This window comes from Coregonus clupeaformis, chromosome 5 (genome assembly GCF_020615455.1).
Source record: "Coregonus clupeaformis isolate EN_2021a chromosome 5, ASM2061545v1, whole genome shotgun sequence".
NCBI classification, from domain to species: Eukaryota; Metazoa; Chordata; class Actinopteri; order Salmoniformes; family Salmonidae; genus Coregonus; species Coregonus clupeaformis.
Window position 1 is genome coordinate 24,866,696 of NC_059196.1, and position 12,499 is coordinate 24,879,194.

General features: G+C 43.1%; 2 protein-coding genes across 12 annotated transcripts in view; both read right to left on the reverse strand.

Moving 5' to 3' along the window:
• Positions 1-5,755, reverse strand: part of LOC121565588 (neurobeachin-like) — a 300,567-nt gene extending 294,812 nt beyond the window's left edge. For all 4 annotated transcript variants that reach the window (XM_045213661.1, XM_045213660.1, XM_045213658.1 and 1 more), the window contains exon 1: positions 5,258-5,755. In XM_045213661.1, coding sequence (XP_045069596.1) covers positions 5,258-5,521 — 264 coding nt within the window. In that variant the 5' untranslated portion in view covers positions 5,522-5,755. The remainder of the gene's footprint in view (positions 1-5,257) is intronic.
• Positions 5,756-12,049: 6,294 nt separating this feature from the next.
• Positions 12,050-12,499, reverse strand: part of LOC121565543 (stAR-related lipid transfer protein 13-like) — a 138,234-nt gene continuing 137,784 nt past the window's right edge. For all 8 annotated transcript variants that reach the window (XM_045213679.1, XM_045213685.1, XM_041876143.2 and 5 more), the window contains one exon: positions 12,050-12,211. In XM_045213679.1, coding sequence (XP_045069614.1) covers positions 12,094-12,211 — 118 coding nt within the window. In that variant the 3' untranslated portion in view covers positions 12,050-12,093. The remainder of the gene's footprint in view (positions 12,212-12,499) is intronic.

Sequence of the window (12,499 nt, forward strand, 5' to 3'; positions counted from 1 at the left end):
CAGAATCCTCTTCTAGAAGGACTATTTCTCTGACCAAGTCAGTATTATCCAGAATATGCAAATGTCAATAAACTGTGTGCTGGTCCCTGATCTTAGCATTATTGGGTTTCAGATAAGCATTTTATGGACATGATGTGTTATTACGTATTTAATGAACTGCTGGGACAAACTACAGGTGAAGAACAGACTGCTGATCAAAACAGGTTTTTTATTTCACTTGGTCCCTACACCCCTTCAATGGTCATGCTGCTCCCCCTATGGTCATTCCCCCACACCCACTCAACAGTCTTTACTCTGCCTCCACCCCAATGGACATTTATTTATTCATCACTGCTACAGTTATGATGTACAGTTGAAGTCGGAAGTTTACATACACCTTAGCCAAATTCATTTAAACTCAGTTTTTCACAATTCCTGACATTTAATCCTAGTAAAGATTCCCTGTCTTAGGTCAGTTAGGATCACCACTTTATTTTAAGAAAATGAAATGTCTGAATAATAGTAGAGAGAATGATTTATTTCAGCTTTTATTTATTTCATCACATTCCCAGTGGGTCAGAAGTTTACATACACTCAATAGTATTTGTTTAACTTGGGTCAAACATTTCGGGTAGCCTTCCACAAGCTTCCCACAATAAGTTGGGTGAATTTTGGCCCATTCCTCCTGACAGAGCTGGTGTAACTGAGTCAGGTTTGTAGGCCTCCTTGCTCGCAGACGCTTTTTCAGTTCTGCCCACAAATTTTGTATAGGATTGAGGTCAGGGCTTCGTGATGGCCAATCCAATACATTTTTTACATTTTAGTCATTTAGCAGACGCTTTTATCCAGAGCGACTTACAGGAGAAATTAGGGTTAAGTGCCTTGCTCAAGGGCACATCGAAATAACTGTTCACCTAGTCGGCTCTGGGATTAGAACCAGCGACCTTTCGGTTACTGGCACAACGCTCTTAACCACTAAGCTATCTGCCGCCCTGTTAGGTACCCTGCCAATACCTTGACTTTGTTGTCCTTAAGCCATTTTGCCACAACTTTGTAAGTATGCTTGGGGTCATTGTCCATTTGGAAGACCCATTTGCGACCAAGCTTTAACTTCCTGACTGATGTGTTGATGTTGCTTCAATATATCCACCAAATTTTCCTTCCTCATGATGCCATCTATTTTGTGAAGTGCACCAGTCCCTCCTGCAGCAAGGCACCCCCACAGCATGATGCTGCCACCCCGTGCTTCACGGTTGGGATGGTGTTCTTCGGCTTGCAACCCGCCCCCTTTTTCCTCCAAACATAGCGATGGTCATTATGGCCAAAGAGTTCTATTTTTGTTTCATCAGACCAGAGGACATTTCTCCTAAAAGTACGATCTTTGTCCCAATGTGCAGTTATGGCGGTTTTGGAGCAGTGGCTTCTTCCTTGCTGAGCGGCCTTTCAGGTTATGTCGATATAGGACTTGTTTTAATGTGGGTATAGATATTTGTGTACCGGTTTCCTCCAGCATCTTCACAAGGTCCTTTGGTGTTGTTCTGGGATTGATTTGCACTTTTCAAAGTACGTTCATCTCTAGGAGACAGAACGCGTCTCCTTCCTGAGTGGTATGACGGCTGCGTGGTCGCATGGTGTTTATACTTGCGTACTATTGTTTGTACAGATTAACGTGGTACCTTCAGGCGTTTGGAAATTGCTCCCAAGGATGAACCAGACTTGTGGAGGTCTACAATTCTTTTTCTGAGGTCTTGGCTGATTTGTTTTGATTTTCCCATGATGTCAAGCAAAGAGGCACTGAGTTTGAAGGTAGGCCTTGAAATACATCCACAGGTACTCCTCCAATTGACTAAAATGATGTAAATTAGCCTATCAGAAGCTTCTAAAGCCATGACATCATTTTCTGGAATTTTCCAAGCTGTTTAAAGGCACAGTCAACTTAGTGTATGTAAACTTCTGACCCACTGGAATTGTGATACAGTGAATTATAAGTGAAATAATCTGTCTGTAAACAATTGTTGGAAAAATTACTTGTGTCATGCACAAAGTAGATGTCCTAACCGACTTGCCAAAACGATAGTTTGTTAACAAGAAATTTGTGGAGTGGTTGAAAACTTGTTTTAATGACTCCAAGCTAAGTGTATGTAAACTTCCGACTTCAACTGTATATAGTAATATTTCAACAACAACAAAAATTACCATTTACATTATTTTATTTCACTTAGTCCTGCATGTTGGAGCTCGAAGCCTAAGATTTTCACTGTACCCTGCAATCACACCTGCAACACTGTACATTTTACATTTTAGTCATTTAGCAGACGCTTTTATCCAGAGCGACTTACAGTTTTAGTGAGTGCATACATTTTTCATACATGTGACTATTAAACACTCAATCTGAATGTTGCTAAGTGAAAGTCATGATTAATCTCACCCCTCATTAAACAATCTAATTCCTGGGTCGTATTCACTAGAAACCAAACGGAAGAAAACGGACCTGAACTTTTCCAATAAGAAACTGTCATTTTCGTTCGCAAAACATTTTCCGTTGCGAAACGTTTTTGCTACGGTGTGCACTAATGAATACAACTATGCTGAATTAAACCAACCTGGAGGGGAGACTTCATTCATTATGACACGTTATCTTATTTACAGCTTTCATCAGATTGGCTTCTATAGAGAACATAAACGAGCTAACCAGGCTTAATGAGCTGAGATGAGGGATGGTGGCACCGTAGGGCAGGATACTGCCTTATAGCATCACAACACAGTGTTGTAGCATCTGTCTGATAGGAGGTTAATTATTCTCCTACATGGGACGGTCTACATTTGATGTGTCAGAATGGATGGATGATGTTGATCTGTCGCGAGTTTAGCCCTTTCAGACCCAAGAGTGGTGTTCCATCATCTAGGCTGCGTCCCAAATGGCACCCTATTCTCTATATACTGTAGTGCACTACTTTTGACCAGGGCCCATAGGGCCCATAGTGCACTATATAGGGTATAGGGTGCCATTTGGGACGTAGGCCTAGTCTAGATTGAGGGATGGCCAACTCCAGTCCTCAGCCATATACCCTAGTTATTCATAACGCTAGCTAGACACAAAAGGTCAGTCCCTATGTTCAGGATGCATGTACACATCAAGATAAATCTGCTTGGCACGGTTTTTAAAATGTTTTTACAGGGCCTCATACGATAGATCACTATGGTCGAGTTCCTTTCCAACTACATTGCAGATGCATGCCATATCTTACAACGCCTGGATAAGTACAGTATTTTTAACATATCAGCTAACCACATCATATGATTTCGCCATCTGATGCCCGACTGCATAGTCGATGACGACGACGTAGCACGCAACCATTGGTTGATGCAATGCAATGCCTGCAAATCTAGTCAGGCAGGAACTTGACCTATATCTCTCTTCCCCTCCTACTCCACCTCCTACTCCTCCACGTCTTCCTACTCCTCCTTTCATCCACTCATCATTGTCAACCTGATCCTACTTGACTCTGCTCTCTGTCTCTCTCTCCATTGTTCTGGAATCAGACTGGTCTCTGTTCAGAGCCCTGACCCTCTGAATCATTCATTCGTACATACAGGAGAGACATGATTAGCACTATGCTAAAATGTTCCCTCCATCCCACTGTCTCTCTCTGATTGAGACTGTGCTGCTACAGTATGTGTTCATCCAACCTCAAGTGAACTGTGGCGATATGAATCACAGACAGATGCAGCCCTGCACACTCATAGGTGCGTCCCAAATAGCACCCTATTCCCTTTATAGTACACTGGTCAAAAGTAGTCCACCGTATAAGGAATAGGGTGCCATTTGGGACGCATACTACATATCTACCCTGGCCTGCTTGTGTCTGTTTTCCATTACAGCAATCACCTTTTTAGATTCAATTTTTGCTCTTTAACAATCCCTAAATGAGTGTTATGCAATTAATTCTAGTTCTCATGTACTGTAGTTTGTCCTGCCTGATGACAGAGACGTGTTAATGGAACATTAGTTAGAGGAGAGGAGACATTACTCAGAAAGAAATATAATGTTCTCGATACAGAACTGTTCACCATCATACACACTGTTTCATCATACCAGGGGCACATTAAAAACACACCTCCTGACATGCAGCACTAAAAACCATCACATGAAACACAGTATGCTTCCCACATGGCACTTTATTCCTATAGTACACCACTTTTGACCATAAGGCTCTGGTCAAACGTAGAGCACTATATAGGAAATAGGGTGCCATTTGAGACTCAACTACAATTTCCACTTCCACAAAGAGTTGATGGATGATGGTTAATAAAGACAGATTTTCCATCCAACACATCTCTCTACAAATGAAAGCCATCATATGAAACAACTATAGCCTAGTAGAACTAATATTTCACCATTTACCCAGATATATTAGACAGGAAGCCTAAGAGGCCAAATGGGTACTATTAGTGAAATATGATGATTGAATGGACTGGTTCCATCTTCATACCTGCAATAGCTACCATTCTATAGCTACCATTAAGGTTGTGATGAAGTCTGAACTAGACATAGCCACATTATTGTACTACAGAGGAATCAGTTTAACATCTAGTTTTGATTTACATTTGGTTGAGTTGTCAACTAATGTGAACTCGATGTGAAATCAACAACAAATGTCACCATGTCAAGGTAAAAAAAGTTGGGTGAAAAAAATATGAAATGCCCTTACATTGATGACTTTTTGCACATTCTATCAGTTTTCCCATGTTGATTCAACATCATCACTTTGATTTTTGAGATTGAAATGACATGGAAACAACATTGGTTCAACCAGTTCTTGCCAAGTGGGACACCTTCTGTGGTCCCATCGACCACATCAGACCTGGGCACCATGATGACCCTTCATGCCTCCTGTATCTGACCTGTGTGTTCTAAATATTGTAATGTATCATGTTATGTTAGTTGTCATCTTCAGATGTTGAAGTGTTGTCTAACAAGCACCAACTCAACTGTTGAAACAGTGTCACACTCCATAAGAGAGTTCAGAGTAATGCCTCAATCTCTAATAATACCCTATCTGTAATCTCTAGTTACAGGGTCTCTAGACTACAATATCAGACCTGTACAGAACAGAACACATGCAGCAGCAGCAACCTGCCGTTTTGCCAGTCATCGAGTCATCCGCTGAGACCATTACCCTTTATTATGGTGCTACAATGTAACGCTCTGTGCGTGTTGATGATGTTGTGTTACATGTGTGAGATGCTGTGGCTGAAATAGCCTATATTTCCTTACCAGGTTGAGCACAGTCTCCACGATATCCCTGTTGCTAACCTCCCCCACCTGGATCAATCCGATCAGAACCGCGAATTTCATCTTGATATTCCGGATGGGAACCTGCGGGTTGATCATCCCGGCCGGTAGAACCATAGAACCCGAGCCAGATACCATTATTTCCCGGGTACCAGAGCCCCCTGGCTGCCCATGACCCGGGGGGATTTGACAGTCCGAAAGAGACACCATACCCGGCATCTTCACCGCCGGCCTCTCACTTGTCATGTCCTTTCAACCAGATCGATGTCACCTGTTTTAATCGCTGTTCAACTGCATCAATTAAACATGAGAAAAAATAGAAGATTCTGGAAGAGCCTGACGAAAAGGAAACCGCTCTACCGGTTACATCCACTCTCTCTGCCGTGCGCGAATATGAACTGCAATCTGGTAATAATTTAATGAGGGTAGAACGAGCCGTGTCCTTCCCTGTACACAGACGTCTTCTGGTAATCTGAACAGAATGAACCTGAACAGCGCGGCAGCCACTGCAGGGTCTCTAGGCTACAGCTCTGCCGCTCTCCGTCATGTTGCCGCCCCCTGCCTGCGGGAAGAAGTGCATCACGCATGCCTGCAGACAAGCTAAAGTAAGAGAACCGCTCTAAAACAAAACGGAATTTAAGAATTGGTGAATGAGGTGTATGTAACGTTATGAGATAATACTTTAAAGGGATTCAACAAAGCCTTTACTGTTGAATTGGTTGTGAATCAGTCCATCTTTGTGGTTTTATTGCTGTCTAAACTGAATTAATGAAATAGAAGGGAGGAAAAGGTTGCTCAAAAGGTTTTTAGTGAAAGCGCCAGTTACACGATAGAGAAAGCACCTTATTAAAGCTTAGATTGTGAAAAGCTTGGCTGGTCGTTTTAATAATTGTTTTATTACAGGTCACCTAAATACAAGTGACACCTTATTCCCTTTATAGTGTACTATGGGGCTCTGGTCAAAAATGCACTATAAAGGGAATAGGGTTCCGTTTGGGACGAAACCTGTCTACTTGTATTTGATTTCATTATGTAAATAGGACTCCTGGTGTCTCTGCAGCTCGTTGAACAGTCTGTAGATGTGGAAGTGACCTTGGTGAGTCGTCCTGAAGAACAGACAGAACAGAAAGAACAGGTTTGGGGGAAGTTACTAAATGATGTCCCCAATGGCACCCTATTTCCTATATAGTGCACTTATTTTGATCAGGGCCCATAGGTCTCTGGTCAAAAGTAGTGTACTATGTAGGGAATAGGGGCCACTTGGGACGGGACCCTGGTCAAAGTAATGCACTATATAGGGAATAGTGTGCCATTTCGGACGCAAGATAAATGTGTAGCTCAGTTGGTAGAGCATGGCGCTTGCAACGCCAGGGTTGTGGGTTCGATTCCCACGGGGGGCCAGTATGAAAAAAATATAAATAATGTATGCACTCACTAACTGTAAGTCGCTCTGGATAAGAGCGTCTGCTAAATGACTAAAATGTAAAAATGTAACCTTCAGAATCCCGTCTGTTTGAGGAAGCTCTATTGTTCAGAAATCAGATAACGCCATCTAGTGGATAAATAAATACTTTATTTCTGTGAAGTTCGGAGGAAACTGTATGTATGGATCTATCCCAAATCAACCACTAGAACAGGTAAATCAACCCCTAGAACAGGGGTGTCAAACTTCATTCCACGAAGGGCCGAGTGTCTACGGGTTATTGGTTTTTCCCTTCAGTTAAGACCTAGACAACCAGGTGAGGGGAGATCCTTACTAATTAGTGACCTTAATTAATCAATCAAGTACAAGGGAGGAGCGAAAACCCGCAGACACACGGCCCTCCGTGGAATTAGTTTGACACGTGTGCCCTAGAACCATGCCCTATGCACTTGATTGGTGTATGCAGTATGGTGAAACATGCACCTAGCCTATCAGAGTGCAAATTGGAGCTATTACCATATTTCTCCACCTGTGAAATCCTCTCATATCGCCACAAGTGCATAGGGTCTAGGGGTCGATTTGGGATAAGCCATCTTTCGTGATCCCTCCATCATTAATCTGATTATTTCAATAGAACATATTCCATATGTATAAACACAAAATACAGATGAATAACAACCCTGAGTTGAGAGAGAAACAGGCTGACTGCAGGTTGTAATACACAGTATGACCAACAATATCCTGTAAATAATAAATAACAATAATCATTTGGTGGGTGCTTATATTTGTCCTATTTCACACATGTAGAAGTGTGTATTAATACACATGGGAATTGGAAATGTGTTTTTTGCATATCCTAATTCCCCCTGAGACACCCTCAGAGAGTAGCGTCACAGCCAGGGTCTGTCATTATCAACGGCGACCCTGGAGAAATTAGGGTTAAGTGTCTTGCTCAAGGGCACATCGGCAGTTTTGTCTGCCACGCTCTTAAAAAAAAAAAAAAAAACAACTGGGTGCTATTTAAAGGAAATATTTCAAATTCGGTATCACTATTCTCTCCCTGATTCCATTCCACTATGCGCTCCCAGGCCTCCCTGGTCATTGTGTTCTTGACAGAAATAGGGCCTCCAGTCCAATCCTGTCTTGTCCTGTCTGTGACTCTGGACACCAACTCACTGCCTAGCATGCTGCTATAAGCAGACCAGGGTTAGAACTCTTCTATGGATAATATAGCTCTAACTTGTCCTGGTCTCACTAAGAGTGTATGGGAGAGTCTGCTCTGACGGTGCACAGGAGAGAGGTATTCTGACAGACTGGGTCTTGACTTACCTGACTTATTCCTGTCAGCTCCTAGTGGAGCAAAGACCCTCAATGGTGCTCACCTCCAGCTAACTCTGTTCTGTTCTGGGCGGTTTTCTTGACCTCATCCCAGGCGGTTCCTGCCTTCTTCATCTTTTCCTCATTCATCCTTCTCCATGTCTTCTTTGGGCAGCCTGTGACTGTGTGTGGTGGTATTCGGGAGAGAGGTATGTAATCATGATCTGGTATATTGTTGCAGGCGGTGTCCCTGACATCACATGGCTGTTCTCTATGGTGTGGAACAGCTATGTGGGGTCAGGGGTGAAAGGTCATTAGAACGCTGGGAGGCCAGTAGATTGTTATAGATGGTCTTTTTTTGGTTTAGACAAATTACCTGAAGATAAGTTGACTGAGAACACAATCTCATTTACTGCAAAAACCTGGGGAATAGTTACAGGGGAGAGGAGGGGTGGTGAATGAGCCAATTCAAAGCTGGGGATGATTAGGTGGCCATGAGGGAAATTTAGCCAGGACACCGGGGTAAACTCTTACGATAAGTGCCATAGATCTTCAGTGACCACAGAGAGTCAGGACACCTGTTTAACATCCCATCTGAAAGACAGCACCCTACACAGGGCAATGCTCCCAATCACTGCCCTGGGACATTGGGACCTGTGTTTTGCTTCTTTTTTTTTTCTTTTTTTTTTTTACAGTGGAAAGATTTCCTGGCCATCCAACACTACTTCCAGCAGCATCTGGTCTCCCATCCAGGGACCGACCAAGATTGACCCTGCTTAACTTCAGAGGCAAGCCAGCAGTGGGATGCAGGGTGGTATAGAGTAAAGGCATAAAATGTGTCCCAAATTGCACCCTAGTCCATATATATTAAACCAGGGCTTTGGTCAAACGTAGTGCACTATGTAGGGAATAGGGTGCAATTTGGGACGTGAAGTCGAGAACACACCATGTGAGGTAAGGTGTTGACTAGTGGAACATACAACTCTGAAAATAAACAAATTGCAAATAGAGTGAAGAGAGAGTAACTTTCAATTAAGCAAATTCCCTTAGAGCAATTAAGTTTATATTGTAATCCATTCTAATTGCATTTGTCTGTGTAAAAATAATAAACACGCAATATAAACATTTCATAAACATTTTTTACATTGTTTAATTAAGAAATCTTGTCTCTGGAACTAAACTGAAGCTCAGTCCAGCCAGCTCTCTACAGCAGGTCTGGAGATCAAACCTGAGTCACATGGGCTCCATCCCAAATGGCACCATATTCCCTATATAGCACACTACTTTTGACCAGAGCCCTTTGGGGGTTCCGGTAAAAAGTGGTGCACTATATAGGAAATAGGCTGCCATTTAGGACGCAAACATGTTTTCAACCTTAAACACTAAGGTCATATCGAATAACATTACATCCATTCAGACACACACAGCACTGTTGAAGCCCAGTAAAACCAGCTTACAGATTAGTACCGTACAGTGAGGGGGAAAAAGTATTTGATCCCCTGCTGATTTTGTACGTTTGCCCACTGACAAAGAAATGATCAGTCTATAATTTTAATGGTAGGTTTATTTGAACAGTGAGAGACAGAATAACAACAAAAAAATCCAGAAAAACGCATGTCAAAAATGTTATAAATTGATTTGCATTTTTATGAGGGAAATAAGTATTTGACCCCTCTGCAAAACATGACTTAGTACTTGGTGGCAAAACCCTTGTTGACAATCACAGAGGTCAGACGTTTCTTGTAGTTGGCCACCAGGTTTGCACACATCTCAGGAGGGATTTTGTCCCACTCCTCTTTGCAAATCTTCTCCAAGTCATTAAGGTTTCGAGGCTGACGCAACTCCAACCTTCAGCTCCCTCCACAGATTTTCTATGGGATTAAGGTCTGGAGACTGGCTAGGCCACTCCAGGACCTTAATGTGCTTCTTCTTGAGCCACTCCTTTGTTGCCTTGGCCGTGTGTTTTGGGTAATTGGAGAGCTGTTTGGTCTTGGCCATGGTGGAGAGTTTGGAATCTGATTGATTGATTGCTTCTGTGGACAGGTGTCTTTTATACAGGTAACAAACTGAGATTAGGAGCACTCCCTTTAAGAGTGTGCTCCTAATCTCAGCTCGTTACCTGTATAAAAGACACCTGGGAGCCAGAAATCTTTCTGATTGAGAGGGCGTCAAATACTTATTTCCCTCATTAAAATGCAAATCAATTTATAACATTTTTGACATGCGTTTTTATGGATTTTTGTTGTTGTTATTCTGTCTCTCACTGTTCAAATAAACCTACCATTAAAATTATAGACTGATCATTTCTTTGTCAGTGGGCAAACGTACAAAATCAGCAGGGGATCAAATACTTTTTTCCCTCACTGTATGAATTACAATAACAATGACGCAATGCAGGAATCAATATATAAGTTGTAGCATTAAGCCTTTCAAATATACAGTATATACAGCTAGTATGCTTGTATGTTTTCACACACACAGACATATACAGACACATGCGTGCACACACAGCATATGTAACACAAAGCATTACATTTTACATGAATAAAATAATATACAGCTTCCCAGAAGCTTTGAAGAGCTTAAATGTCCTAGACATAACTGTAATACTAAATACTAATGGACATTGGCAGGATCATTCTGTTCCCCTTTCGGTCATAATAATACAAATAATAATAATAGGTTCATTATAATAATATTATAATAACATCATAATAACGTCTTAATAACATCCAGCACCTAAGGAGGTCTTCTTGTGTCATTGTGTAGAGTCCAGAGAAGCTCCATACTCTCTTCAGTCTCTGTGTTCACATTTCAAGACAGACCAACATGAACGTTGGCCGTGCACAGTAGATCACCTGCTGGGGGTCGACAAATGGTGGCGATTCAACATGTAGAATCGTCGGGAAATAAATAGAAAATGACGACTGATGTTCGTTCGGTGGTCAGAGGCGATAGGGCGGCCATCCGCTGGTTTTAACCATTCGTCAGCACAGTCTATTTTATCCTTTAGTGCTGCAGCTCTGCCTATTGGCTTCAGGACTATGAATATATACTCCTCCTCTCAGTCCTCCTCTAGCTCCAGACATGGTTGGCAGCCCATGGAAGGCATGGATGGGTCTAGCTCCAGACATGGTTGGCAGGCCATGGAAGGCATGGATGGGTCTAGCTCCAGACATGGTTGGCAGCCCATGGAAGGCATGGATGGGTCTAGCTCCAGACATGGTTGGCAGCCCATGGAAGGCATGGATGGGTCTAGCTCCAGACATGGTTGGCAGCCCATGGAAGGCATGGATGGGTCTAGCTCCAGACATGGTTGGCAGCCCATGGAAGGCATGGATGGGTCTAGCTCCAGACATGGTTGGCAGCCCATGGAAGGCATGGATGGGTCTAGCTCCAGACATGGTTGGCAGGCCATGGAAGGCATGGATGGGTCTAGCTCCAGACATGGTTGGCAGCCCATGGAAGGCATGGATGGGTCTAGCTCCAGACATGGTTGGCAGCCCATGGAAGGCATGGATGGGTCTAGCTCCAGACATGGTTGGCAGCCCATGGAAGGCATGGATGGGTCTAGCTCCAGACATGGTTGGCAGCCCATGGAAGGCATGGATGGGTCTAGCTCCAGACATGGTTGGCAGCCCATGGAAGGCATGGATGGGTCTAGCTCCAGACATGGTTGGCAGCCCATGGAAGGCATGGATGGGTCTAGCTCCAGACATGGTTGGCAGCCCATGGAAGGCATGGATGGGTCTAGCTCCAGACATGGTTGGCAGCCCATGGAAGGCATGGATGGGTCTAGCTCCAGACATCATTTGGTCTAGTGTAATAGACGTCACTGTGCTTCCTCACTCACAAATCCTTACTGGTCCTTGATCTCACGTGACCAGCATCTTGACAACGTCTTAGCCAACTACGCTACCGAAAAGTTAGCAGTTCGATAGCACGGGTGGAGACATTTCAGGCTGGGGAGTGAGGTTACAAATCCAACTCTGTTACAGTAATTCTAGGCTAGGCCAGGTTGGGCCTAGTTTCCTCCAGGTATGGGTGGGTCTAGCTCTATGGATGGAAGACTCTAATGTCAGATCTTGGTCTCTGGGCCCTCTGTGCTGATTGGTTGGAAGGAGTTGCGAATGCGAGCAGCTTCAGCAGCACAGAGGTGACCAAAGGCCTTGTTGTACCACTCTGGACTCCTCCCCCTGGATCAACAACAACACATGGTCAGGTTCAAACACAACAACTACAACAATAACAACAACAACACAATCAGATTCACACACAAATCTACACAATCTTCGGAAATTAATTAACTCTATTTGTACAGTATATTCTAAGGTATGTTACAGTGCCTTGCAAAAGTATTCATCCCCCTTGGCGTTTTTCCTATTTTGTTGCATTACAACCTGTAATTTAAATTGATTTTTATTTGGAATTCATGTAATGGACATATACAAAATAGTCCAAATTGGTGAAGTGAAATGAAAAAA